General features: G+C 45.9%; 3 protein-coding genes across 6 annotated transcripts in view; all 3 read left to right on the forward strand.

The window, feature by feature from the left end:
- LOC119394827 (sulfide:quinone oxidoreductase, mitochondrial-like) overlaps window positions 1-25,706 on the forward strand; it is a 345,577-nt gene that overhangs the window by 92,178 nt on the left and 227,693 nt on the right. The window lies entirely within an intron of this gene.
- LOC119393978 (CRISP/Allergen/PR-1) overlaps window positions 1-25,706 on the forward strand; it is a 329,781-nt gene that overhangs the window by 32,835 nt on the left and 271,240 nt on the right. The window lies entirely within an intron of this gene.
- LOC119393977 (CRISP/Allergen/PR-1-like) overlaps window positions 11,266-25,706 on the forward strand; it is a 32,910-nt gene continuing 18,469 nt past the window's right edge. Inside the window, exons 1-4 of the mRNA XM_037661187.2 lie at window positions 11,266-11,519; window positions 20,851-21,027; window positions 23,114-23,248; window positions 24,607-24,694. Coding sequence (XP_037517115.1) covers window positions 20,869-21,027; window positions 23,114-23,248; window positions 24,607-24,694 — 382 coding nt within the window. The 5' untranslated portion in view covers window positions 11,266-11,519; window positions 20,851-20,868. The remainder of the gene's footprint in view (window positions 11,520-20,850; window positions 21,028-23,113; window positions 23,249-24,606; window positions 24,695-25,706) is intronic.

Genomic DNA, 25,706 nt, shown 5'->3' on the forward strand with positions numbered 1-25,706 from the left:
ACGCTAACGGACTCACGAGTCGACTCACTCAGACTCACTCAGACTCACGTCAAGCTGTGAGTGTGAGTCTGAGTGAGTCCGGCTGAGTAATATGTTGGTGAGTCTGAGTCCGAGTGAGTCCGGCTGAGAAAAAAGTTTAGGGAGTCTGAGTCCGAGTGAGTCCGGTTGAGGAAAATTTTTGTGAACCTGAGTCCGAGTGAGCCCTCAGAGCAAAATATATTTCCTGAGTGAGTCTGAGTGAGCTCCAATTTTTTTGCCGACCTATAGAGTCAAGTGATCGTCGCGGAAAAGACTTAAGATGAAAGGGGGATCTCCAAAAAGCGAGGTGGTTCTTTCTAAAGGCCTATATAGTGATTTTATTTGTCAGGTGGAATGTATGGACAAACACAACTTTAAAATAAAGCAACTGTAGCAGATCTAAATCTACCACATAGGTTATTTCGGCGTACTTTAGCTAGAATGGAATGGAATGAATTTATTTAGGTCCTTCGGGGCGTGAACTAGCACGCATCGGGCCGCTCCCACGTAGAGGGAAAAAATTCGCTGAGAAACCACGATCGAGGGACAACATGTGACGTCACTATACTAGTGACTTACTTAAGCAATAAAATACAGTTTTTTGCACCACTTTTCAACTGGTCCAACTTTTTCTCTATTGGGAATGTACAAACATTATTACCAAAAGGTATATATAAAAGAAATGAAAACTAAGGAAAATTAGAAGAACAACGACAGAAACATGAAAAATAAATAGCCATACGGAAGGCAAGAAAATAGCAGACCACGATCGAAGCCATTCGAATGCAGCGAAAGCGCCTGGTTGACAGCCAAAGCAGGCGTTACTTCGTATGTAAGCGTCTCGGAAAGCGTAATGTGTGAGCTCGTCACAGCGGCCAGCCGTTTGGCTTGCACGCGCTGTGCGCGAGGCCTGCGTTATTTATGCGTGGCTAATCCCCTCGAGTAGCGCATCTAACGCAACCGATGCTCACGGACGAATGGCATTTGTCTCGTATCACACGCACAGGCAACGGGCAGCATGCCGTTCTTGCAGGTGGGCGCTAGGCATAGCTGAGTATCACCTGTATAGGCTTCGTTTGTCCGCTTGCGTACTGCATTGGATAGACATCGCTTTCAGCAAGGACATATTACGTGAGTACAGTATATTACCCATATAACGGTACGCGCTTTGATTATGAAAAAAAGAATCGCTGTACTTCCAGGGAAAAAAGAACAAAAAGGAGTAAGAGAATACAGACAACGTTACAGGGAAAAGGCTGACTCGTGTTATGGGGCAGTACGAAGAGAAATGCACCAATTCTCCTTACGTGATCTTTTATGCTAATTTTTTAGTTGCTGTGATTTTAACGAATTCTATTATCTGTGGAAAGGAGTAGCCGGCGCTATACGACAGTGCTAACATCTCCAAGCAACATGTAATTTTTAAACAGGAAATGTAGGCTGATTATTCAAATATTGAGATCTACAGCATAAATAAAAATCTGATAAGTGTATTAGCACCCGGAGCGTAGCCAAAGGGGGGGTTTGGGGGGGTTGAAACCCCCCCCCCCCAAAAAAAAAAAAATTTCAGTTTTTCTTGCGTACATATACGCGCGCACATGCAAACACGCACGAACATACACAAATTGTGGTTGAACCCCCTACCCCCCCGCCCCCCGAAAAAAATTTCTGGCTACGCCCCTAATTAGCACTACCTCTATCTCTTTGAAAATGAAATAGCACGAGTGACTTCGTTACATGCTGTGTGACGACACACATCTTCACAAGTGGCTTCGCGCATGCACCTGCTTCCGCGTGACGTGGGGGTGTGTTTTGTTTCGTTTTTTACCTGTACTAAGTTCGGTTGAAAACCAGCGTCCTCCCCTTCCTGTTGTCTGCTTTCTCTTTCTCATTTTGTTCCTGTTTGCATTAAGTTTCACGTATGCGAGTAGTCCAGCTTTCTGCTAATAGAAAAAAAAACAACGCATGAGTAGTTACTTGCACAGTTAAAAGAAAAACTTCCGAGGACGCTTGAGCTTCGCCTTAAAAGAGTAGAACGCGATAGCGTAATCGGGCCCCGTGCGCATCGCCTTCTCATTTTCCAGCCTAGCTTCGGTTCTCGGTGGATGCCTCATCCGTGCCGCAAGGAAACGAACGTCTGTGCGCATAACAATGGCCGTTTCAAACTATGCTAGAATGCCTACTGCAAGTAAAGTTGTTAAGTGCCCACTACGCCATAATTCTTCCTTTTGCAAATCCACGAAGGGCCCACTACGCGTCCGTAAGGCAACATGCGAACCTACGCAGCTGTTCACTTTGTTGATGCTTTGATAATGATGATGATTCAATATGTCTAAGCGCTTTGTAATGGGTGGGCCCTTAAGACACCCACTCGTGGCGCAATTCAGATGTGTTGACGCCTGTAAAGATTCTACGCTTCTGTCACGCGGTGTTCCTTCCACTACATGACATTCATATATTTTTTTTTCGAAGCAGTTTCAAGAAATATTGTGGCTCTGTGGTAGAACACCTGCTTGCCGCGCAGACGGCCTGAGTTCTATTCTCAGTCGTACCGAAGGTTTTTGTTATTTATTTTATTTGCATCTTTAGGCAACGCTGATTTTTCGCCGACATCGACGCCGACGCCGACACCGGAATTTCTGCGAAACGAGCTCTTTAACGCTATCGCGTTAATATCCAGGCGGCAGCAGAAAGCAAACATTTATGGACTATATATAAGGAACAAGTTAGTTTACGGGAATGCTTGTCGAGTAGAATACTTAACGCAATTAACCACGAGCCCATATTCTAAAGGTTAATTTATCATACCGTGTCTTTGACTTAACATCCTGTAATATTAACGAAAACAAAACGTGTTTCCATTTTATTAACATTCGTCGCCTTTGCGTGCTCGCGAAAAACATGTCAATACTAATCGAGACCGCATGTTTATCACACACTGTTGTTCTTGATGGCCATACGAACGCTTTTGAGCTGGCTGCTAACCATGAGTCGCGAAACCGGCATTAATTGTCGTATCGCTGTTGTGGGCATCTTTTGAAAGTGGAGACTATAGCCCTAGATTATTGCGCAGTGTGGTGATGTAGTGGGTATACCAGTTTGAAGAAACCGTGCCTGGCTCATCTTACTCATGGCTTCATCCAGTTTCCCGAAAAAAGACAAAGCACTGCCTCGGGATAATCATGCTGTAACGTAAAGGAACGAATTATACGTAAATGCACTACAACACAGAGCACTCTGTTGCGTGTTCACGTATAATCCATCTCTTTAACTACCCCGCGATTACTAACAACGAAACTCTTCTTGGTTCAGCCTTTCATGTCCGGGATTCGTGGTAACGATTGTGGGCATCATCAACGGGTATGCGCCACAGACATTGGGTAAATTCTACTACTCACCACTGGTCCACTAACAATGAAGGCAGCAGCTAGCCCAACAAACGGGTACGTGCCACAGAAATGTGTGCGGCCTATCAGAAAACTATCATCATCAAAAAACGCGTATGTACCACAGAAATTGGGTAAATCCCACTACACACAACTTCCACTAAAAAGGAAGAAGGCAACAGTTAGCCCAGCAAATGGCGTGAGCGTTACCACAGTCACACCACTGTCACGTGATACTTTCGGGTTATAAAAGGTGGTGGCTATACCACCACCTCAAAGGTTAACAAAGAGTGTTTATCAAAGAGCAGTGATACAACATATCGGATGAAGCAAAGATTACTTTTAAGGGCTCGTTTTTCGTTGCTACACAGAACATTATTGAGAACTAACAGACAATAATGCCACGGTAAGTATAGGGGGTGTTATTTGTGGTAATTAGGATATCAATGTGAAGAAAGTAAAAGTGGACGAAAAGATAACTGAAGCCGGCAGGGACCTAACCTGCGACCTGCGACAACATATCGGAGCACCTTAAGCGAAGGCTTCTTTGTATACCTGTGTATAAGAGTGGTAGGGTCAAGATGCATTAAAACTATACCACCACCTCAAAGCTTAACAAAGAGTGTTTAAGAAAGAGCAGTGATACAACACATCTGAAAGACTTGCAAAGCATAGAAATGCGTTAGCATGACGAAGGGAACGCCACCAGCTCTAAGCCAGCGCAACCAGTCTTCGTATTGGTCCCCTCTTTTCGGTTGTAGTAAAGAGAGCACCACCACCTCCACCACCTGCTTGGCTGTTTAATCGGTGTCCGCGAAGCGGAGCTGGTTGAATTTTTTAAGACAGTGTATGATCGACAGGCCGATATTGCAGCTCTCCGAGCAAGCAAAGTACTAACTGACCTATACGTATAGGCTAATCTTACAATCATGGAACGTAACTCCAAATGATAGTCTTAATATTAAGGGATAAGAAGGCAGCAGGGTGTATCAGAGTACAAGCAGGGGTAACCGATGTCCTAGTTAATATTAAGTAAATATCGACGAAAAAAAAGAGACCTGGGCAAATGACGTCATGATAAGAACATATAACCGATTGTCAGTCGAAGCGATGGAATGGATATCCAGGGATAGGAAACGCAGTCAAGATCCCAAGAGGGTTAATAATTATTATAATAATTGTTGGGGTTTAACGTCCCAAAACCACGATATGATTATGAGGGACGCCGTAGTGGAGTGCTCCGGAAATTTCGGCCACCTGGGGTTCTTTAACGTACACCTAAATCTAAGCACACGGGCCTAGTATTTTCGCCTCCATCGAAAATGCGGCCGCCACGGCCGGGATTCGATCCCGCGACCTTCGGGTCAGCAGTCGAACACCATGAGTCGGTGAAGGATTAGGTGGTGTCACGAAATTAAAAAAAATTGCGGGCACAAAATGGAATCGTCTCGACAGCAGGATATTGCAGGGGTACAGTGCAGATAATCAGCAGAACGGGATAAATTGGTGGTTGTTGGAAGAGGTGTCCGTCCTGTAGTGACACAAAATGGGCGGTCGATGACTATGAATGCCGTCGAAGAACATGAATTAGTACAGAAGCGGTCTTCACTGCGTTCTAACAAGTGGTTCCTGGAGTTCTAAGAGCCGAATGTGCTCAGACACTGATGAGCTATTGGCGCAACATTGTATGACAGAACAGGTCGTTGTATTAACACATGAGCCGGCTAGAAAGAGCTTAAAATGTATGCCATCAAGCACGCAGCATTATTAATAGTCACACGATGTGGAGTTATACTCCTTATTATGTACAATTTGAATTTATATGCCATTACATTATTTTCAGCCTACCACGAGAGCGTTATCACTTTAGTATGGCCGATGTGCGGGCGATGTGTAACATACCCATTGTTGGACAGCGCACAACGAGAAAACACACGAGCGAGACAACACACAACACATGACCCTCCAGCGCTTGTCCTGTGTTCTTCTCACTCGTGTGATGGGTCGTTGTGCGCTGCTCAAGAATGGAAAGGGCACTATCAGTTGTTACAGCTACGATAAGAAATACAGAAAGAAAACAAGAAACAAAAGCTGTAGCGGATGCGCATTGAATACAAGTGATTTCCTGTCTTGCTTTTTGCCGTAACACCTGTGCGCACGCATTTCCGCCTATCTCGAACAATCACAGGTCGTAAGGCTATCCCCTCTGGCAACGAAATGCGGTTTGCAGCTTAATCAGCGACGAACTGTTGTTTTTGCGCTCGCTCCGGCTAATTGGCATAGTCGTGCTTGATCGTTTCGTCGTCGCAAGCTCGTGCTGCCTCTAGATAGACAGCTAGTGCTTGGGCGTACATTTCAACGGCTGTTATAAATCGCGACAACCTTACCCCTCATGCACCTGCGTAAGAGTTTTCGCGACAGCCAGTCGATTGTGGTAAACTTGTTTTGGAGATTAGTGAGAACCCCTAGCAGTGAGTCACTGCATACTAGCCTGCCCATACTGTGTCTGAACCGCTATTTCTCGTTTACCGCTTGAATATGTCTGCCGGGCCTTCGGACATGGACACCTTTCAGTCACCCGAGGTCGGAACGTCGTACACGTTTCATCTTTGTTCGCTTTTTCGAACGCTGTCCTTCCACGGGAGAGTCAACTGACCATGCGTATAGTCATACGCGTGAGAGTCACTTGACCTCAGCAGAAGCATTGGGTGTGACGTCAGACCTCCGACATAATTTGAATTAAACGGCAAGGTTCTGTCTGGCGTTGCATAAGTGTCGCTATTATGCCACTGCCACCGGTTGGCCCGTGTCACATAGTGGGGGGGGGGGGGGCAGTAACCTACGCCGTGCCGCTTCGCGGTTCTCACTATTTTGCCACCATCACTACGACCAGAAACATAGTAGATAGCGACGTGCCATTCAACCAATGACGTTACGCGTGACGTTTCTTCTCAGGTCATGCGACTCTCACGCAAGTTGCGCCGGCCGGATTTCCGCTACTGTGCTTTTTGGGTGCGGCAACGCGCTCCGAAGCTACAGCCGAGCATGTGCGAGACGGTTAGAAGACCTAACGTTTCAAGATTCCGCCCCTGCTCTCAGTACAGTCGGCGAATGCAGCAGCGCCTCACAAAAAAAAAAAAGAAAATGAAAATCACATTACCACCGCATATCTGTGCCTTCAGGATCAGGCTTCGTGGGGTAACTCCTGCGACACAAATATTCTTTTAGTAGAGCTTCTGCTGGGAGGCGCATAGCATGCGAAGATTTATACTATAAGTGTATACTTTAGATGCGTGATCTAACAGCCTAGTTTAATTTTAACAACGAAGCTGTTTAAGCCGGAGGTTAGGCCGTTAGGTGTTCGCAGAAAAACCTTGCCGAGCGATGACGCCAGCATGCGTCGCCTAGCAACGCGTTGGGAGAAGGAAAGCAGAAGAGAGATGGAGGGGAGTACGAGCAGAAATATATGAAAAAAATTCTTGGCGAGGTGGGATTCGAACACGGGTATCCACAATCCGAAGGCTAGCGTTGTAACCACTCGGCTATCCAGGCATGCTAGCAGAACAATAGTTTATGGGAACCATATAATTGTGTTTCTATGGGCGAGAGAACCGGAAAATGATAGAGAGAAAGAGAAATAAAGAGATAAAAAAAGTGAAACAGAAAAAAAAGAAAGAAATACAGAGAGAGAGAGAAATATACAGAGAGAAAGAGAGAGAAACACAACATAGCATAAGCATGTATAGTATAGCATAGCAAGGAGGTGGGAAATGGAAGTGAGAGTGAGGAGAAAGCCACAAGCTTCGCTGCTTGCACAGTCCTCGTACCACTAGTGCGCAGCTGCCTTTTTTTCTTTTTCTTTTATAGAACAGTACTAATGCATAGTACACGTTAAAATGCGCCTTCAGAGTAGTTTTTGCACTCTTGTGGCAGCACTGATAGAAAAATAGTCGCACATTTGATGAGGATGAAATGTTTTATTAAAACGGAAGCAGTCTTCAAAAGCGCTTGCAAGATTTGCACACGCTTTTCAATATCTGCGTATAGTAGCTACAAGCGAAAACATTTATACACAATTACTCGTTATCGCCGCCGCGGTGGCCGCATTTCGATGGAAGCGAAATTATAGAGGCCCGTATACTTAAATGTAGCTGCACGTTGAACAACCCCGGGTGGTTGAAATTTCCAGTGTCCTCCGCTACTGCATCCTTCATATCAACATATGGTGGTTTTGGAACGCAACACCTCAGCAATTTATTATTATTATTATTATTATTATTATTATTATTATTATTATTATTATTATTATTATTATTATTATTATTATTATTATTATTATTATTATTATTATTATTATTATTATTATTATCAATAATGCATTCTGCTTCAAAAGGCGTCGTTGTTGTTGAGTACGTTGTTGAGCACGCATTCACTACATCGCTATGACTATCAATCAAAGGAATGTCGCTGATGCGATTACGCGTTCAATAGAGATATGTAGTTTTGTTACAACATGCCTACGCTGCTATTCATCGCGTTTCCAGGTAGACATAATTTAAGCAATACTCGAATTAGCATAGGATTGCGCATTCGGTGCCTACACCAGCGCGCTAACGAGATCATCTGCGTAACGAACATCTCCGAGCCAACGTCCCCGTCAGAGCCTAGTGAATGCATAGCCATGGTACGCGCTGAAAGATATACGTCCCGCAATGAACCTTGATGGGTATCATGAGTTCTCACGTATTTGTCTGCGACTTTGTTGTTGTTTTTTGTCTGCTTTTCCTCCACTTCATATTGATCAGACATACATGATCTACGCTTTTCGAGCTCGAGATTGTGGCGACCGCAATTAGCCGCGAATACGCAGACATTTGAGAGGGCTTCATCTTAGCTTGTGGCACGTACCGTGGTGATATTCGCTCGGTGTGCATACTTTCATCTGATCGAACAGGCCGCCTGCGCAAGGTAGGTCAAAAGTGGCGAGTTGGGATTGTTGGTATACATGATTCTGACAAACTGCAGGGCAAAAAAAAAACACACTTACAGAACAGAAAGCGACAAGGATTAACGCTGAAGGTTCAGCGCTCATCCTCAGTGTCGTTTTCTGTTACGTCCGCTTGTTTTTGGTGCGGCAGAATTCGGTCAAAAGTATCATTACAAGTCGGTGAAGTAATTGCCAGGTATGTTTGGTATGTTTGCGTGACACCTCCTGCTTCCGTAACTGGCTGGTAATTCTAATGTCTAGGTCACAGAACTATCCAATGCTTTAAGGATGTGGAGAAGAAAGGAGTCTTTGAATGAAATGTGGCGCACGATTTCAACATAATGACATATTGAAACCTAATAATAATAACATCAGGGGTTTTACGTGCCAAAACCACGATATTGTTATGAGGCACGCCCTAGGGGTGGGTTCTGCTCCTTTTGACCATCTGGTGTTCTTTAACGCACGCTGACATGGCACAGTACTCGGGCCTCTAACATTTCGCCTCCACCGAAATGCTACTGCCGCTGCCGGAATCGAACCCGCCACTTTCGGGTCAGCAGTCGAGCACCATAACCACTGCACCACCGAGGCGAACACATATTGAAACCTGCCTCTGCAAAAGTTGAAGAATAGATCGACATTTTTTTATGACGATGCCCGGCGTAGTAGGTTTATCTCAAATTTCTTCACTTTAATGATGTACTATTCTCAAGATGTGTTCGCGCACGGAAGTTCAGTGTCAGGCTTTGTAGGCGATCAGACGTGTGAGCGAGAAGCAATGCAGTGGATTTATACGACTGATTGAACAGGTCACTGAGAGAGAGAATTAAATTTTATCGTACGACCTGGCACGCGTTCTCTTCGTCCTGAGGTGGGTGGCTTCCTTATTCTAGGTAGTCATGGCTTGCAGCCGACGCCCGAGCCCTGTCCACCAGCCGGGGCTGGTCCTCGGGGTTCAGTGACGTCACAACACCTCCCACTGGTCTTCCGGATTATGTTGTACGCTCTGTTCGTCTATCGGCGGTGTACTTGGGTTCTTTCGGCATCCCCGTACCATATGGTACAGGGTGCTAGCAATCTCCGGACAGTATCTGCAGTTCCTGATGAAGTTGCCGAGGTACTTATCGTGGAGTAGTGTACCGTGCGGATAGGTGCCAGCCTAGAGCCTTCTCCAAGTCACTGATTGCTCTCTAGTTAGTCTTTTGTGAACAGAAGGATAGTGGTGTTGTTGCTTCCTGTAGTGCTCGACTATACAGGTCACTGAACAATGTAGAAAACGCATTGAAGTCTTTGGATCCACAGATTTCCTGTTAACAGTGCGCTACTCATCACCGAAATCGTTTCTATTAGTCTGTGCATTCGTCCTACGGTTGGAGTGCACGCGTTGTCGAGATTTCGTTGTTTTTTCTGTCGGGTGTTTTGTCCGTGATTTGCACAACCAGCCGTTATTAACGTAATGCTGTCGATAGGTTTTGTTCCGTATTCTACTAATCATGCTACTACTTGGCCTGGCCGTGTTTCGTCGATCTCTTGACTACTTAATGAACGTAATTTCTATCCGAATCATATAAAAAGTGACAGGTAAAATTAAGGCACATCGAAGACATTCGCTGGGATATACGAAGTTTCCTTGAATACATTTAATAACATGCTGCACAAAGAGAACCACAATGGGCGCAAAACCATGCGTCTGAGGAGACCCTCACTTGAGCCTCTCTGGCGAAATTTGTATACACTGAAAAAAGTGTGTTAATGTGGGCTCGTTGGTACATATTGAAATTCAAAATCAGTGCTAAGAAGGGACCCGGAGTAGAGGCGACAGTGAGATAGAGCGCAATCATGAAAAAAGGCAACCATGAACAGAAATGAATGGCTTGCACTTTTGTAACAAAAGATTCTGCAGTATTACAATTCCCAACACTATTAGGTAAGTCGATCTCGTGAGATATTGCTGAGGGAAAGAGTGAATATTTGTAAGTATTGACATGGCTTGAAGGTTGTCTAATTGTTTGACTGTGGTTAGTTCTTGATGAGTGTAGGAAAGGGGGAAAGACAAAAACAAAAATACATTTCGAGGAACAGCTCTCAATTACGCAGCACACGGCCCATGCGCGTCGATTACAGTCGTTGATCGAGATAATCATGCCCTTTTTGAGCCCGATCACCTTGATCAGTCCAACGTACGAAAAGCACGAAGGAATGACACGCATGCGCACACGCACACACACGCGTCCACACGCACGTACACAGAGAGAGAGACGCACGCGTGCGCACTCCTATGCGCGCACAAGTGCGCGATCTTTACTCAATACAGAGAGGCACTTCAACACCACCTAGTCGATCCAACAAGCAATGATCATAATAGGATGCTATTTTTCAAAGAAATTGGACGATATAGAATGCTGAACCTAAATTGGAATGCTTTACATAAAGTGTTGAGAGAGAAGGAATGCAAGAAACGCAAGAAGGTTAACTAGGCTACGTCCAGTTTGCTACCCTGCACATGGGGAGGGGAATGAAGGAGTAAAAGAGAGAGAGACAAAGAGAGGCTTGCTGAAAGCTTAATTGACGTAATTTAAAGCCAAGTATAAGCACTAACACAGTGCAAGAACCGGCAGCCCCGCGCATGTCGCAAATAGCGATTCTCTTGCTCGGTCGGCGCGCAACAATCTTGACACCGCCTCGAGCGAAAGTACGCGCCTGGCCCGGCGCGCACGCTGCTGAATCATCAGCTTGATTTTGACGTTGTGAGGCGCAATGGCAAGCCGAGCGGCATGTTTGTAACAGCCCGCGGAGGCGGCAACCGGGAAGGACAGATGGACGAGCGGCACCCGCGGCGTGCTCAAATCGACGCACTCGAGCCCAGGGTCTGCTTGCTGCAGCAGCGGTAGCTGAGCGCGCACGGCCGGGCCGGTTGCATAAAATGTGCTTGTCCGGGGGCGGCCGCGCGCACACGGTCGCAAGCACGCGAGAACGCAACACGCCCCGGCGTCACCTGTTTAGCTAACCGCTCTCTCATCTCGTTCGCGTTCTCTCGCGCGCGTTTTTTGATGTGCCGACAGTGAGTAGCAGCGGGGCGCCGACGCCGACGGAAGCCATCGGGAGGAAAGAGCACACTCGTGAAGGTGAAGATACGAGCCGGCTTTTCTTTTTTTCTTTTTCGCGCGCTATTTGGCCGAGTTGTTCGTAGCCTTCTCCGCCGCCGCCGACTGCACAAATAGCATTGATTTGGGATGACGAAATGCGGGGTTGTATGGATCGAAATGGAATAAGTAAACGGGACTGCTGACCTGATGGCGTCGCCATTTTAGTGCCGGAACCCTTAGTTAGCTTCCATTGTGTCGCAGAAAATTTATTTTTGTGGTACTGTGGGCTTTCTTTTATGCTTTTTCTTCGCGGTATCATGTAGGAGTATAATCTCAGCCGCTGCTATCAGCGCTTACGGTTTCAGGCTGTCGCACGTCACTTTCGGCTACCTACTCTTGAGAATGCAACACGCTTTATCGCATTATTTTACGAGTTAATATTACTATTATAATATTAATGACGTACCGCTCACAGTCTTGACATTCTAAAGCAGGGGTCTCAAAGAAGCGGCCCGTGAGCCTCTCGCTTACGGCCAGCACATGGCTGCCTTCGCCGCACTTTTTTTTTTCTTAATAAGTATGTTCGCGAGCAACACAGGAATGACTGATCTAAAGCATTGTTTTCGCGAGGCACCCCACGTGATCACCTTGTGTCGAAACAAAACCGTAAAACGCAAGCTATATTTCAGAATCGGCGTCCAGTGTTTAGTCATCTTGGAGGTCGGTATGGACATGTTGCTGGAATCCTAGCACCAAATATTCTTCAGGAATGGCCCGTGTATGAGATATTGAAAAAAGTTTTCTTTCAAATGACAACCTTTGCGGACAATTTGTACAAACTCCCCCTCCCCCACCCCCCTCGCTCTTACCTTCTTCACTGCCCCGGCCCTTGCGGGACTACATTGCGTGATTGCGGTCCGCTGGCTGAGGTGAGTTTGAGACCCCTGTTCTAAAGGATACCTAACTGAGGCTGCGAAGAGGGGCAAATGATTGCAATTAACGAAATGGTTTTGTGTGTGCGCGCGTGTGTATGTGCGTGGGTCAGTCTTTTACCTGCGTGATTGACTAGTAATTTCTTGCTCAGTGTTCTATTTTCGCTCATGCACGTGCATTTTTTCCTTTGCGTTTGCGCAGCAGTATGAGATATTGGAGATGAAGCCATCGCTTGCACACATACGTAAAGACCACCAAAAAAGTCACGCGCCCTCTCCCCCCCCCCCCCCATAACAATACCAATTTCAGCGCCTCATGTTTAACTTTGTCACGAAAGCGAGCTGGTATCAGGATTGCTTTCCACGTGTGATCAACAAGCGGATTTGTTAGAATTATCACGCAAATGGCAGCATATATTTCCAATACTGCTGTTTTCCCATTTCCAATTCTGCTGTTAAGTAGTGTTATTATTTTCTACCATTAAAATAAGGTCCCCCTACAGTGTTTACACTATGGGACCTTTTTTCTGTACTAAAATATTTATATTCTGTATAAGTACTAAATATTGATTAAACTTCAAAATTCAATAACCTTCAAGTGCCGACACATTTGTGCAATGAATAATTTTATATGTAGATCAACCTACCGAGTAGAAAAAAAAAATTATGTCATCATATGTTCTGAAAGTTCTATAGGTAAAAACCTGTACGCTTTCAGAATTAGAGGCACTTGGTATGGCCTGGCTCACGGAGAAAGACGTATTGGGCCTGGCTATAGCCGTTCGATGAAATAAACGTGAACTTAATGTCAATCACTTTTATTCTGCGATATTGAACATATCATTGGGGGATCTAACCCCCACGAGCTTCTGCGTTTGTGCAATCTATGCGACGAATGCTTGTGCGTATAATTATTACGCAAAGAATACTAAGAACCATCTATACCATTTTAACAGTGAAGCTGTTTAGCAAATCGTTCCTTGTGAGTAGATCCAGAAAATTATCATCATCATGAACGGGTACGTGCCATAGAAATTGGGTAAATCCCACTACTCACCACTGGTCCACTAAAAAATAAAGCAACAGTTAGCCCAACAAATGGATGCGAAGAAATGCGTATGTGCCACAGAAAATGGGTAAATCCCACTACTCGCCACTTGTCCACTCAAAATGAAGACTCCGAGGTACGTAACCGAAGACCCCGAGTACGTACGAGGGAATACTAGAGAACGGGGAAGGCAATGGCGGCTGCGAGAAGACCCCGAAGCGATGGAAAGCCTACGCCAACGACGACGTGCCCGTAGATCTATGAGAGGTGCGAGAAGTTGGTTTCATTGCAAGTTTCTGTCTCTGGAGTTCGGACAACCGTGTCGTGTCTGTTACTGTCTGTGGCTTAAGTCGAACCTCTCTGCACTGAGAATCAACGTGGAAACAACCTAGCATCACCTAGATAAAGCCTAGCAGCAACCTAGAACATGCATCACCTAGCTAAGGCCTAGAAGCAACCAGGTTAGTCTTCAGAAGAATCGTCCAGTTTCGCTACTTCAAGCCTTGCTCGGCTTAGTGCAAGGTACGCAATTTTTTTCATATAATTGATATGCGTCCATTCGAGCATTAACTGAACCATACAATTCCCACACAGTATTGCGACATGCTGTTCAGTTATGTCTGCTTAGCTGAAATCATAATACTGAATGACGCCACTTTCGACACATTCGTTCATAAAGTTTCCTAAAAATTCCGTTCCAGTTAATATCATACCGAACTGTTTTTTGACAAGTTTTGGGAGAGATAATGGAGTTCACGTACCATTTATGATCGCATATACCGAAATTAATCTTAGTCCTGAGATTCCTTATTAGTAGACATGACCTCGCTATACTACTATGCTTCAATTTACCAGCTGCAACATGTACCCTAATTTAGCACTTGAAAGGCGCAAGACCAATGCTATAGAGAAACAGGCATAATATCGATAACGACATGGCTACCACCATATCAGTCCATTTGTCCAAGATTTGGCAAATAGATTATTAAATAGGACGAAAGCTTAACATGGCAAAAAAAAAAAACTTCCGATGTTCGCGAAAGTTTCCTGTGTGCCATAACATCGTCGTGAAACGAATCTGCTAAATTAACGATGGTATTGTACAAAGAATCTGTAAATCAAGAAAAACTCGTCACTAGTAAAGTGAGAATCATTGCCTAAGCAGTCCTGCGTTTTTACAGCTAAGCTGTATATGGCACGGGTTCCATGTGGTTTTTCTGTGCGTCAGCAATACGCATGTGCCGCACAAATTGGGAAAACCCCGCCACTCACCACCGACCCTTTAAAAATGAAGAAGTGAACACGCGGGCGGCATACACCAATTAAGATCGTGCACGAAACGCCAAGCGCGTGCGACAAGCCAGACAAGACGACGCATGTCGCGGCAAAAAAGACGCATGCTACTCAAATGGAAAACTTTACAGAGTGCTCAGGTTCTGTTCCTGACTTCAAGGTTCCTAATGGATAGAGCTTAAAAAAAAAATTGGCCGCGTATCTGCGTGCTTCACTGCAAATGTCGTCGAAAGACGATAGTCTTCTGCCATTTATGTTTTGCCTTGCCTCAGACAGCGCCTCCTCTACGTTGAATAGGCCGCATCTGGTTGGCATTAATAAAATGGACGCCATCTTGCAGTGGCGTCGGGAAACATAAGCTTGTGCAGAACCCAGGGCCACTGCCAGGTGGCAGCCCCATATCGTCGGCAGTAGAGTCACTGTATATGCTACCTTTAGGTAGCAGAGTAGCGCATAGGTCCGGCTAGCAACCACAGCTATGCGGTGAAGTCGCACTCCATTTTTGCAGGCGACATGCCTACCGCGTCGCCGATAAACATGTCTGGCGTGTCGAAGGCCGGCGATAAACATTGGCTGTCGATTACTAGTGTTAATTGAGTGAGCTGCAGCGGCGGCGTCGAGAAATACAAAAATTGGCCCGAGCGTCAGCTTCTCCGCAATGCATGGTTGCTAGCGGCGTTGGAAAACAGATGCGCAACTCTGCTACCTAAAGGTAGCATATACAGTAACTCTAGTCGGCAGAGGGCTTTTTCGTGCATAGCGTCGCATTTTCAGCGCATCCTAAGAAACACTAGGAACTTTAGAATTACGTATCTATGTATATTCTAGTAAAGGAACACACCAACTAATACTTACGTATTGATGTTACGCCTCAGATATGCGTAATATTTGACTTTTGATCGACAATGTTCACAAGTATGAACGCAGCTACCTGTTCAAGATGGCTGGGCGTTCAGCAAGTGCTTAAACATTGGCCGGGTGGCTGAATCGTGTGACGGACAGAGAGAAAGACCAAAATTTCTGCGTTCAAGTATCCAAAGAAAGACTGTCGTCTTTAAAAACGCTCATGTATACGACTCTTTAGGAGCAAGCTAACAAAGAAAGAAAAACATGCGGTTCAAGTTGTCCCTCAGCCACCTTCACCGCAGTTGCATTGGTTCTGGAGGCAAACACTATCAATCAATCATAGCCGTCAAAAAAAAAAACAAATCTCACAGCTGAGCGATTGTGTGTACTTGATTCTTGGTCAGGTCAATTTGAGAAGCAGCGCCAGTCAACCACTCATTCATTCACTTAGTCGGCGAGGCATGCTCGGCCAGAGAGCGCCGGTCCGATTCCAGGAAGCGGCGTCGCCTTCTCCCTCGCCGCGTGTTCCTTCCGGCGCACGCCGCCGAACAGGTGGTCCTGACACCTCGGGGCCTCTCCCCCGCCACGACCTCAGTCGAGCAAGCTCGGTGGCAAAAAAAAAAATGCGCGCAGCTGAGGTGTTGTCGACGCACGCCAATCACTCCGCGCGGCACGTGTTCCCTCACGACTCCGTGGCGGCGCGACCACGACCGCATGCCGCATCAAGCCGGATGATCTGAGACCGGCCAGTCCTTGCGACAGTCTCACTCTTTCCCCGGCTTCTGTTGTGATTAGTCCACGGTGCGAGATTTATTTTGTTTTCGCCAGCCAATTGGTCGCTCATACAGCCGATTGTCGAGGCCAACGGTGCTAAGAAGCTATTGACCCTTTCCTTTTTTTTTTTTCGTTTTTGTGGAATCGCCCAGTGAACCGTAGCTCTGCCCGGAGTCGCTTGGACAAGCCGCCACCACCATTCCACTCTGAAGCACCGATGACAAACTTCTGTTGCGGTGCCGCTTTCTGAGTGCCTTTCTTGAAGACCGTGACACGAGGGGTCTGCCGGTCTGTAGATTTAGTAGGAACTTGGAAATTGAGAAGAAGAGGGCTGTGTGTATCCTGGAGCGTCGCGTAGTGTGAATCTCGAGGTGAGTGGATCCAGTCGCTACTACTTAGTGGGAACTTCGGAGATTACGAAATGTAGTGCTTTGCATAGCATGTTTAACGTCCTTTTTTTATTACTTCAAAAGTGACAGTCCTACGCAGTTCTTCCTGTATATATCGCAGTAAACGTGACGTTGATATCTGCTGGACTAACGCTCATATGAGTGGCAATATAAAAATTTTCTCAGCATTAAATTTTGAGAGATTCTTATCCAGCTTAATTATTTAAGGTATTGTGATTATTTTACGGCTTTGATAGGCGTAAGCACTGGTATATAATTCTGTTAAAAGGCGCAGAGGAGAGCTCGTTTAAGTTTTCCGACTCCCTTGTTTATTTGTTAGACCAGAAGATATGCGCTGTCAAAAACTTAGACAGACATCAAAGCTGCTTCTTTAATAATGGTCAGTATGTTCAAAATGCAAAAGAAAAAGCCACGCCGGAAAAATAATCAAAAGGCTCACAGCGGATTCAATCTCGGACACATCGGACTGAATGACAACAATATTACTTGAGTTCGCAGCTCTAGTACACGGCACGCGTACAGTCTCGTCTGCTGTAGCTATTGTAGCTACCTGTGTCATGAGAACAAGAGCCATGTTTACACCGAACCTGTGTTTAAACGGGCGGTTCAGACTCGGCAAGTTCCACGGGAACATTTGTTATCCGGTCTTGTTCGGGCGTCATCAAGTTCCACACTTCAGTCTTCACGTGTTTCGAACTCGCTGCTCTCAATTGAAGCTGCAGTGCAATACTGTCGCAAAATAAACTACCTTTCAAGATGAAAATATTCTACGGCTCTACAAAGCAGCCCTTGAAGACGTGCGAATTTTCCGGCGTGGGAATTGCGGTCCTCTTGCGTTACCATGTCAACAAAAGTTCCCATTGTGTCGCTAGTGGAGGTCGTAATGCAGGTTTTCATTCGCTGCCGGAACATCATTAGCAACCACCTCTCCGATGACGCTGTCCAACGTCCTTACGAAAAAGCGCTTTTACCTTTACCAAACCAGACGCTGCGAGAGAGCGTCCCCCTTGCAGCGTGATATCACGTTTAGTCTTTGGAGCCCTTCGCTGCATGTGCAGCCTCGATCCATCACTGCGGCTGCAGTTACCACCAATGAGCATTTCTCGTCGCGATGCAACACTGCTGTGACGGCAGTGACATGGAGTAGTTTTCACTAACTCATAGAGCTGTCGCATGGTATACTAATGGCTGACTCACCCACGTTGCGGTGATAGACGATGTGAAGAGACCGTCACTCATCTCGTGTGCCAGTGTTCCTGCTTCGATGAACAACGCCAAAGTCTCCAGTGTGTCTTATAAAAGCCACAACTAGCGGATGAAGGGCCCACAGTTAATTATGGAATGCGGCTAGGGTGTGATACGCTGCAGGTTATAAGCACACTGAATAGGAGCACTATTTTTCTTCACTAACACAACGTTACTGACAATAAGTCCGTCAGTGACCGACGACAGGCCATGCTCGTGAGTTGCAGAGATGGATGAGTCTTGTAGGATGACGTTGCACGCCGGTGCATCAATTCGCGTGATGCTCAAGAAATCACGAACATACAACATGGGCCCTTCGGAGCCTCAAAACGTTGTATGCAGTACTATACGATCCACACTTCACACCCAAGTAAATATCACGCTGAGGCACGTACGTTGTTGAAAGCGGGCAATTTAAGCAGACGATGTTTGACTCCGTTGACTAAGCACAGAGTGCCATGGTGAAGACGGAGACGCCGAAAGTTTCTGATATTTGTTCAGATGAGAAATATCGATACAAATTCAGATAGTACCGACCAATGGAGCTCTACAAGAGCCATGTGAGCCTGTATGGCGATTGCGCAAAAGAAACGTGTGCAAAGAGGGGAAAAGCTCTATTTTCATCACAGAAAACATGTCAGCATGGCAACACAAGCATAGTCAGCATAAGTCTGCGTGGCTTATGTGATTTTGCAGGATTCTACAAACGTTTCATACACAAATTTATGACGACTGAAGAAACGGCGGTTCAAATTTTGCTGCTACTGCTACGGCGGCCGCATTTCGATGGAGGCGAAATGCTAGAGGCCCGTGTTCTGTGCGATGTCAGACCCGCCACGGTGGTCTAGTGGTTATGATGCCCGACTGCTGACCCGCAGGTCGCGGGATCGAATCCCGGCCGCGGCGGCCGCATTTTCGATGGAGGCGAAAATGCTTGAGGCACGTGTGCTTAGATATAGGAGCACGTTAAAGAACCCTGGGTGGCCGAAATTCCGGAGCCCTCACCTACGGCATCTCTCATAGTCATGTCGTGGTTTTGAGACGTTAAACCCCAACAATTATTATTATTATGTGCGACGTCAGTGCACGTAAAGTAACACCAGATGGTGGAAATTTCCGGAGCCCTCCACTACGGCGTGCCTGATATCGTGTTTTTGGCACGTAAAACCCCAGGTATTATTTTTATTATTATTGTCAGTTTGCTGCTACTCTCTTCGTGCCTGAGCCTTGAAAGTCGAAAACAGATAGTTTCTGCAACCATCCGGTTTGTGGCGCAAGCAATAGCTATACGGACCACGTGCTATAACATGGCATGTGACAATAAAAACTTCATGAGATAAAAGAAGCTAGGATTTGGTTCTGGCGGAACCACATCTGGTACTTTCCTCCGCGTTGCAATTCATCATGGTTAACTAAACGTCCTTTTACTTTGTGGTTCCTTAGTACGCAATCCCGCAACGTTAGGGCGCATGTGCGAGGCAACTCTTGATGACCCACGAGCTTTCCGATGCGTGCGCGCATGCTATTCCTTGCCTTACCACTGAAAGGCGTTAGCGCATTTGCTTGCATGCATTCGGGCGAACCGGATTTACGAAACTTCTCTCGTTTTATTGGCAACGTCGTGCAGCCGTTTACATGCACGCAGAGATTCTGCACGCCGTTGTCACGTTTTTTTCGCCGCTATACGTATGCAAGGAAAATCGTGGAACTTTGAATGCGAAAGAAATAAGGCGGGAAGTGACTTACGGGATCATATGCGTGACTGCGTTGGGGTCAACTTGTTATGACTTGAACCCGTGTCGATGTCTTCGCTAGTCACGCACTATAAGCATACGTCGTCGTTGCAGAAAAAGAAAATAAATGCTTTCTCAGTCACGTTTTCTTCGACCTGACGTCGCCGCTTGTCACAGAGCCAAGTTGCGTGAAGGTAACAAGAAATAAGAAAACTGAATACTGAATACTGATGCTCGCGTGAAAGCATGAATTACATTGGTCGGGCCTACGGAGCACTCATGACGGGAGTTGTATTAAGTCACAGTGCCCATGTCTTCGAAAGACTTGGACTCAATGCACTGTGAGGTAGTTTCTTGGCAAGCTCATTCCTCAGAAGCAAGAATTTAACTTCGTTTATTGCGGTATAGCAAATACAAACGTGTCAAGTACGCCCGCAACATACTCCTAAGTATAGTGCAGTTCTTTATCACAACGATCGACCATGACTAATAAGCCAACTCTACCTTCGTATATCATTAAAGCTGCATTAAGTCATTCGAGATTCCGATGCTGCATCCTATGTGCTCAGACAAGTTATGAAAGACAGGCATTCTCCTTGCATGAGCATCTGGCAGGGATTACCTTTTTATTCTTCATTTATATATTCTTCTCCGAAGCACTGCTGTGTGATGTAAGAACGGCTTTTGCCAGGAGCACATCGCGAAACATATTGCACACGCGACGACTTTTATGGGCTGACCGCAAGTTATTACTCTATCCTTGTATCCTGCAGTACGAATGTAAAGGCGTGATACATTCCAATGGCAGTATTGAGCATTACGTTTTCAAAAATATGCAGATCTTGATTTCTTCGTTCGGCAGGTGTAACGAAATTATGATGCAGGCTGGTTACTTGTATTATGTAAAAGTCACTTGAGTTTCGCTCGTGATGCGCAGCGGCTTCTCTTTCAGCATTCGCTGCCAAACTATTTTAAATATAAAGACTGCAAAAAAAAACATAATGAGCTGCAGCATTAGTAAATAGACCAAACGGCGCCAGTTGGGTTGCTAGCACGCCTCTTAATTGGCTAAATCCTCGCCTCTCGCAGATCCAGAAAGTTGTCCCGATGGCTCCACGGATGAAAGGTGGTGGCTCTGTTAGGACGCTGCTTGTTCACCTCTTGTTACACTGCCTGCTGCTCTGGGGCCAGTGCTGGGCCTACCACTGTAACGACAAGTACCGAAAATTCTCGCCACGACACACGATATGCCTACCCCACCGCCAGGTGAGATCAAGCCGTTATCTCTCTTACTGGCATACGCGTCTTGCTGTTCTGGCCGCATACCGCACAAGACTGCTGCTCTGCGCTGTGAAGTTATGTGTGTGTGTGTTCCCCTCTCTTTCTCTCTTTCTCTCTTTCTTTGCTCTTCTCTCAATCTCCCCCATCCCTTTCCCCTGTGCAGGGTAGCATACCGGTTATACCAAGCTGGTCAACATCCCTGTCTTTCCTCTCTCTCGTTTCCTCCTCCTCCTTGCTGTTCTGGCAATAGAGCACACCGCAGATTGGAGGTCCTCCTCAAGGGAATTCCAAGAGGGTTTTAATGTGGGGACGGCGGCATCATCTGCTTACGTGACTGGCACCGAGGACAAATAGGCGTAATTAATAGAGGGGAGCCGGGGTATATAGCCTTCGTGAACAAGTGGAGATACAAAAAGTGCGAACTGCCGGGATAGTCTGTTTAGAATTGCAGCAGGGTTATGATGCCTAGCGCAAACACAACACAGCACAAGAAAAGAAACGAAGACACAGTCGTCTTTTCTTTTCTTGTACTGTGTTCTGTTTTTGCTGGCCATCATGAGTACATTCCAACTCGCCCAATTTGCTACCCTGTAACAGGTTTAAAACAGCGCAGAGGACGACGAAGAAAGAAAAGATGTGCGTTATCTTCTTAAGTCATCGTCCTATGCGCTGCTTCAACTCTGTCACGAGGTACAGAAGTTTGAATATGCTCGGAAATAGCGACCGAAATGCCTAAAGCCCAGTATTTGGGAAAACTGCATGACGCGCCATCTCGGCGGTCTCGCGCCCCGCCGTAACTGAATGGAAAACAAGGTAAAACAATAATGTTTGACTAACAAACCCATTTTTAAAAACAACTCAAGCTTGCAGAAGGCTTTCTTCAAGGGCCAGTTGGTACATGATACAGAGGGGAACAGCGCAAAAAACGGGACGGAGAAAGATTGAACACACGACACTAGAGGCTTACTAGAGGCTATACTGAAGCATTCTGGTGAAATATCAGCAGCGTGCCACAAAGCCCGCAAGTTCCAAGGACATTTCGATATTTTACAATACCCATTTTACTTGGCTCATTATAGGGGCATGCATGCGCGGTAAAAGCCTTCCTTTGTATTATTTATTCCCGATCAAACTCAGTGCATGTATATGCCAACTGCATGTAAGTTCAACGTCTGCATGCGACGTTTCAGTCTGCACCTTGATTCCCTTTTAATTTCGTAAAGGCAGCTTGTTTAACAAGTCTAACAACCAAGTCTCACGCGCGTAGAAGTCCTAAGCATCGATAACGCTTCACAACACCTGGTGGGTGTTGCGAGGCGCTTGCAAAATCTTGGGAAGATATTGGGCAGTGGCAACGCACATAATTATAGGATTTCCGAAGTATGGGCGTTGTTCGGCGTACAAATTCTTAAAACTTCGATGTCGCTGTTATGAACAATATTCTGGAGTGACTGATCAGAGGAGTAAAAGCTTACATATAGTTGTTAAACATCACTTTTGCGTCAAAGGAAGAACACGAAGGCGTAATGTGTTATTCACAGGAAAAGTAATGAGGTACCTTACTTGGCTCATTATAGGGGCATGCATACGCGGTAAATGCCTTCCTTTGTATTATTTATGCCCGATCAAACTCAGTGCATGTATATGCCAACTGCATGCAAGTCCAACGTCTGCATGCGACGTTTCAGTCTGAACCTTTATTCCCTTTTAATTTCGTAAAGGCAGCCTGTTCAACAAGTCTAACAACCAATGATCGGGACTAATTGAATTATATAGCTTCCTCGAATGTCTCTAGTTTTCTCTCTGATTTTTCTCTCAGCGAAGTACAGCTGCTTGTAACATAACGTACCTGTTAGTTTGCACTTGATACATTGGTGTAATCATACCTATTATCCACATTCTTTTGCAAGCTGTGTTCCGAAACTACACTTAAACCAATACAAATATCTTGTAACAATTACGCTGTCCGCCCCAAACATACGCCCCGCCCCTCCTTTTTTTTATTAACGCGCAAAGTTAAGATGAGAAAGTTTAGGACTTGACGTTGAAAGTGTAACACACTTTCCAACAGGACTGCTCGATAGCTTCGGCCGGTGTCACAAAGAAGGAAATCCAGGAAATAATGGTCGCACACAATAAATACCGACAGTCCGTTGCCACGGGGAAGGTGCCTGGACTTCCACCCGCTGCAAATATGATGGAGCTGGTAAGTTATGCCAGTCATCTTATTCTCCACAATTAATTACTGCGTGAGGCAGCATTCGAGGGTGCAAGGCCTACTACACAACAACACGCACACAAGGATGGGCTCCTCTTAGTCCCAAGAGTTGATCTGCCAATGCATCTTAATACCGAAAAGTAATTAATATGGAGACAAGAACATGAAACTGTGTATGTTTATAACAGAAGTGGGTGTTCCATATTGCAGCAAGAATAATTGCGGAGCAATACGCATGTATACCCTGGGCACCTTCATTTTATAAACGCCGCAACGAGCAGGAATCATCTCGAATGGAGAGAAACACTAACAAATCACGACTAAAATGCAGCTTTCGCGCGTTAAAGCATCAGCGTACTTATAGTCGGTATTCGTTCCGCTCAGCTAACTATTAATCACGTTAACGTTACGCACGAAGCCGACTTGAATAAACTGAAAACTAACTGATTCCCTCTCACATCCCAGGAAATAACCGATACTTAAACTGCCTGGAACATTGTATTACTCGTAGTTTAAAGGGGTCATGAACCACTTTTCCAAGTAATGATCTAATGGCCTCAGTATCGGAGTGTACTGCCTCCCGAATCGATTGCCGCAAAAATTTCTCGAATCCGTCAAGAATCAGCGGAGTTACGGGGGTTTGGCGCACGCTCCCAGCGCTTTCTCTCTTTTCTCGTGCCGGCGAGCGCACTGGAAGCTAGACAGGGAGGGATGGCATGGGGGAAAGAAGTTACGCCAGCGCGCGTCATGAAACGCGATCGCTCTCCCGCTGTGATTCGCTTGCGCGAGTGCGGCTACCGTGTACTGAGGAGTGCGGCGCCGGCTAGTGGCGGCACCCCGCGGCAAGAAGCGCATCTGATCCGAACGCCGCTCTCGATTTACGTCGGCTATCGGCCAATAAGCATGCTATGTCTCTTGCGACGTACAGCGGACAGACGCCCCGCCCACCGACGAGAGTGAGAACCGGCCTCTGTTTGAAAAGAGGGTGCCTGGGGAAACGGCAACTTCGCGCTCCGCTTGTGGCCATTACGCGGTGTGCACGACTGTAATATTTGGCAGAGCAGTTCATAGCCGTGTCAGCTTTCCGCAGGATGTGTTTTTTCAATCAGCCCAAGGGGTGCTTCATGACCCCTTTAAGTGACCCAACGTTAACGAAAACCAGCAGATAAGGTTTTGTTATTAAGGTTGTGTCGAACAAAGAAAAAGTGAGCCTTCAAAATTGCCATCCTTCATTCATTCGTACTTTAAGTAGCCATTTAACGACACACATTGAAACCATTTGCAGTTCTATCGGATTAAGTTGTTCGTTACATCAGAGCAAGATGTCCATTCCATGGCTGACGCAGGTCTGGGACAATGAGCTTGCCGCAGTGGCTCAGGCGCACGCGAAGCAATGCCGATTCCACCACGACTGCTACTCCTGCCGAAGGGTTTGTAAGTTCGGGGTTTTTATGCGGCGCCACTGTGTTTCAGTATAGGTTTCACATGAAATGCAATTGTACCTTCGTGGTCACTATTAACCAGTGCGGTTCCGACAGTTTTGAGAGCTGACGCTGCTACAGATTTTTACAGCCAAGATGTATATGGCTACGCGAAACCAAAATTCGTCCGTCCTATGTTGCCAAAACCTCCTAGCGCGTATGTGCAACAGAAATTGGGCAACCCATACTACGCACTACTGGCCCTCTAAATATGAAGAAGGGAACGCAGAGGCGGCAAACACCATTTAAGGCTCCTGGACAGACGTAACAAATCATTGAAAAAAGACTTTAGTGAACCGTCGGGATTAACCCAGTAATAAACAACAGGAGAAATAAACTCTCAGTGACAATAAGCTCTTAGAAATAAACTACAAGAGCAAACTATGTGCAGTTTTAAGCAATATGAAAAAAAAAGTTCAGCGTAATTTTTCTTCAGACAATTAAGTTTCACCTCCTTATTTCCAACTGAAATGCTATGCTACTTGGGATTTCACGTGCGAAAACCACGATATGATTATAAAGCACGCCGTAGTAGAGGTCCCTGGAAATTTAGACCACCTGATGTTGCTTAACGTGCACCTAAATCTAAGTACACGGGCCTCTAGTATTGCTAATATGCATCAAGAAGCTCCTCTACAAACAAGGAACTACTGAAAAGCTACGGGATGTAGGAGTACTGAAAAGAGTGCGGGATAAAGAAGGAAGCATCGGACACAACCGAACACATTCTTTCTCCCGTCTCGAAGCTGCGCTTTTTAGTATTCCGTTAGTAATATGAACCAAATAGCCCAGCAACGAATTTCGATAAGGTACTCAAGCAGTTTGTCTAAGTGGACAGTTGCAACAGTGTCTAATTGGGACGCCGATCAGAAAACGTGCTGCACTACTATGGAAGGTCAGCGCACTCTCTAACCAGTGTTCCATGGCGGCTTGGTATAGATGACCTCGATGATTTGCTTTGAACG

Source organism: Rhipicephalus sanguineus, chromosome 5 (assembly GCF_013339695.2).
Source record: "Rhipicephalus sanguineus isolate Rsan-2018 chromosome 5, BIME_Rsan_1.4, whole genome shotgun sequence".
Taxonomy (NCBI): Eukaryota; Metazoa; Arthropoda; class Arachnida; order Ixodida; family Ixodidae; genus Rhipicephalus; species Rhipicephalus sanguineus.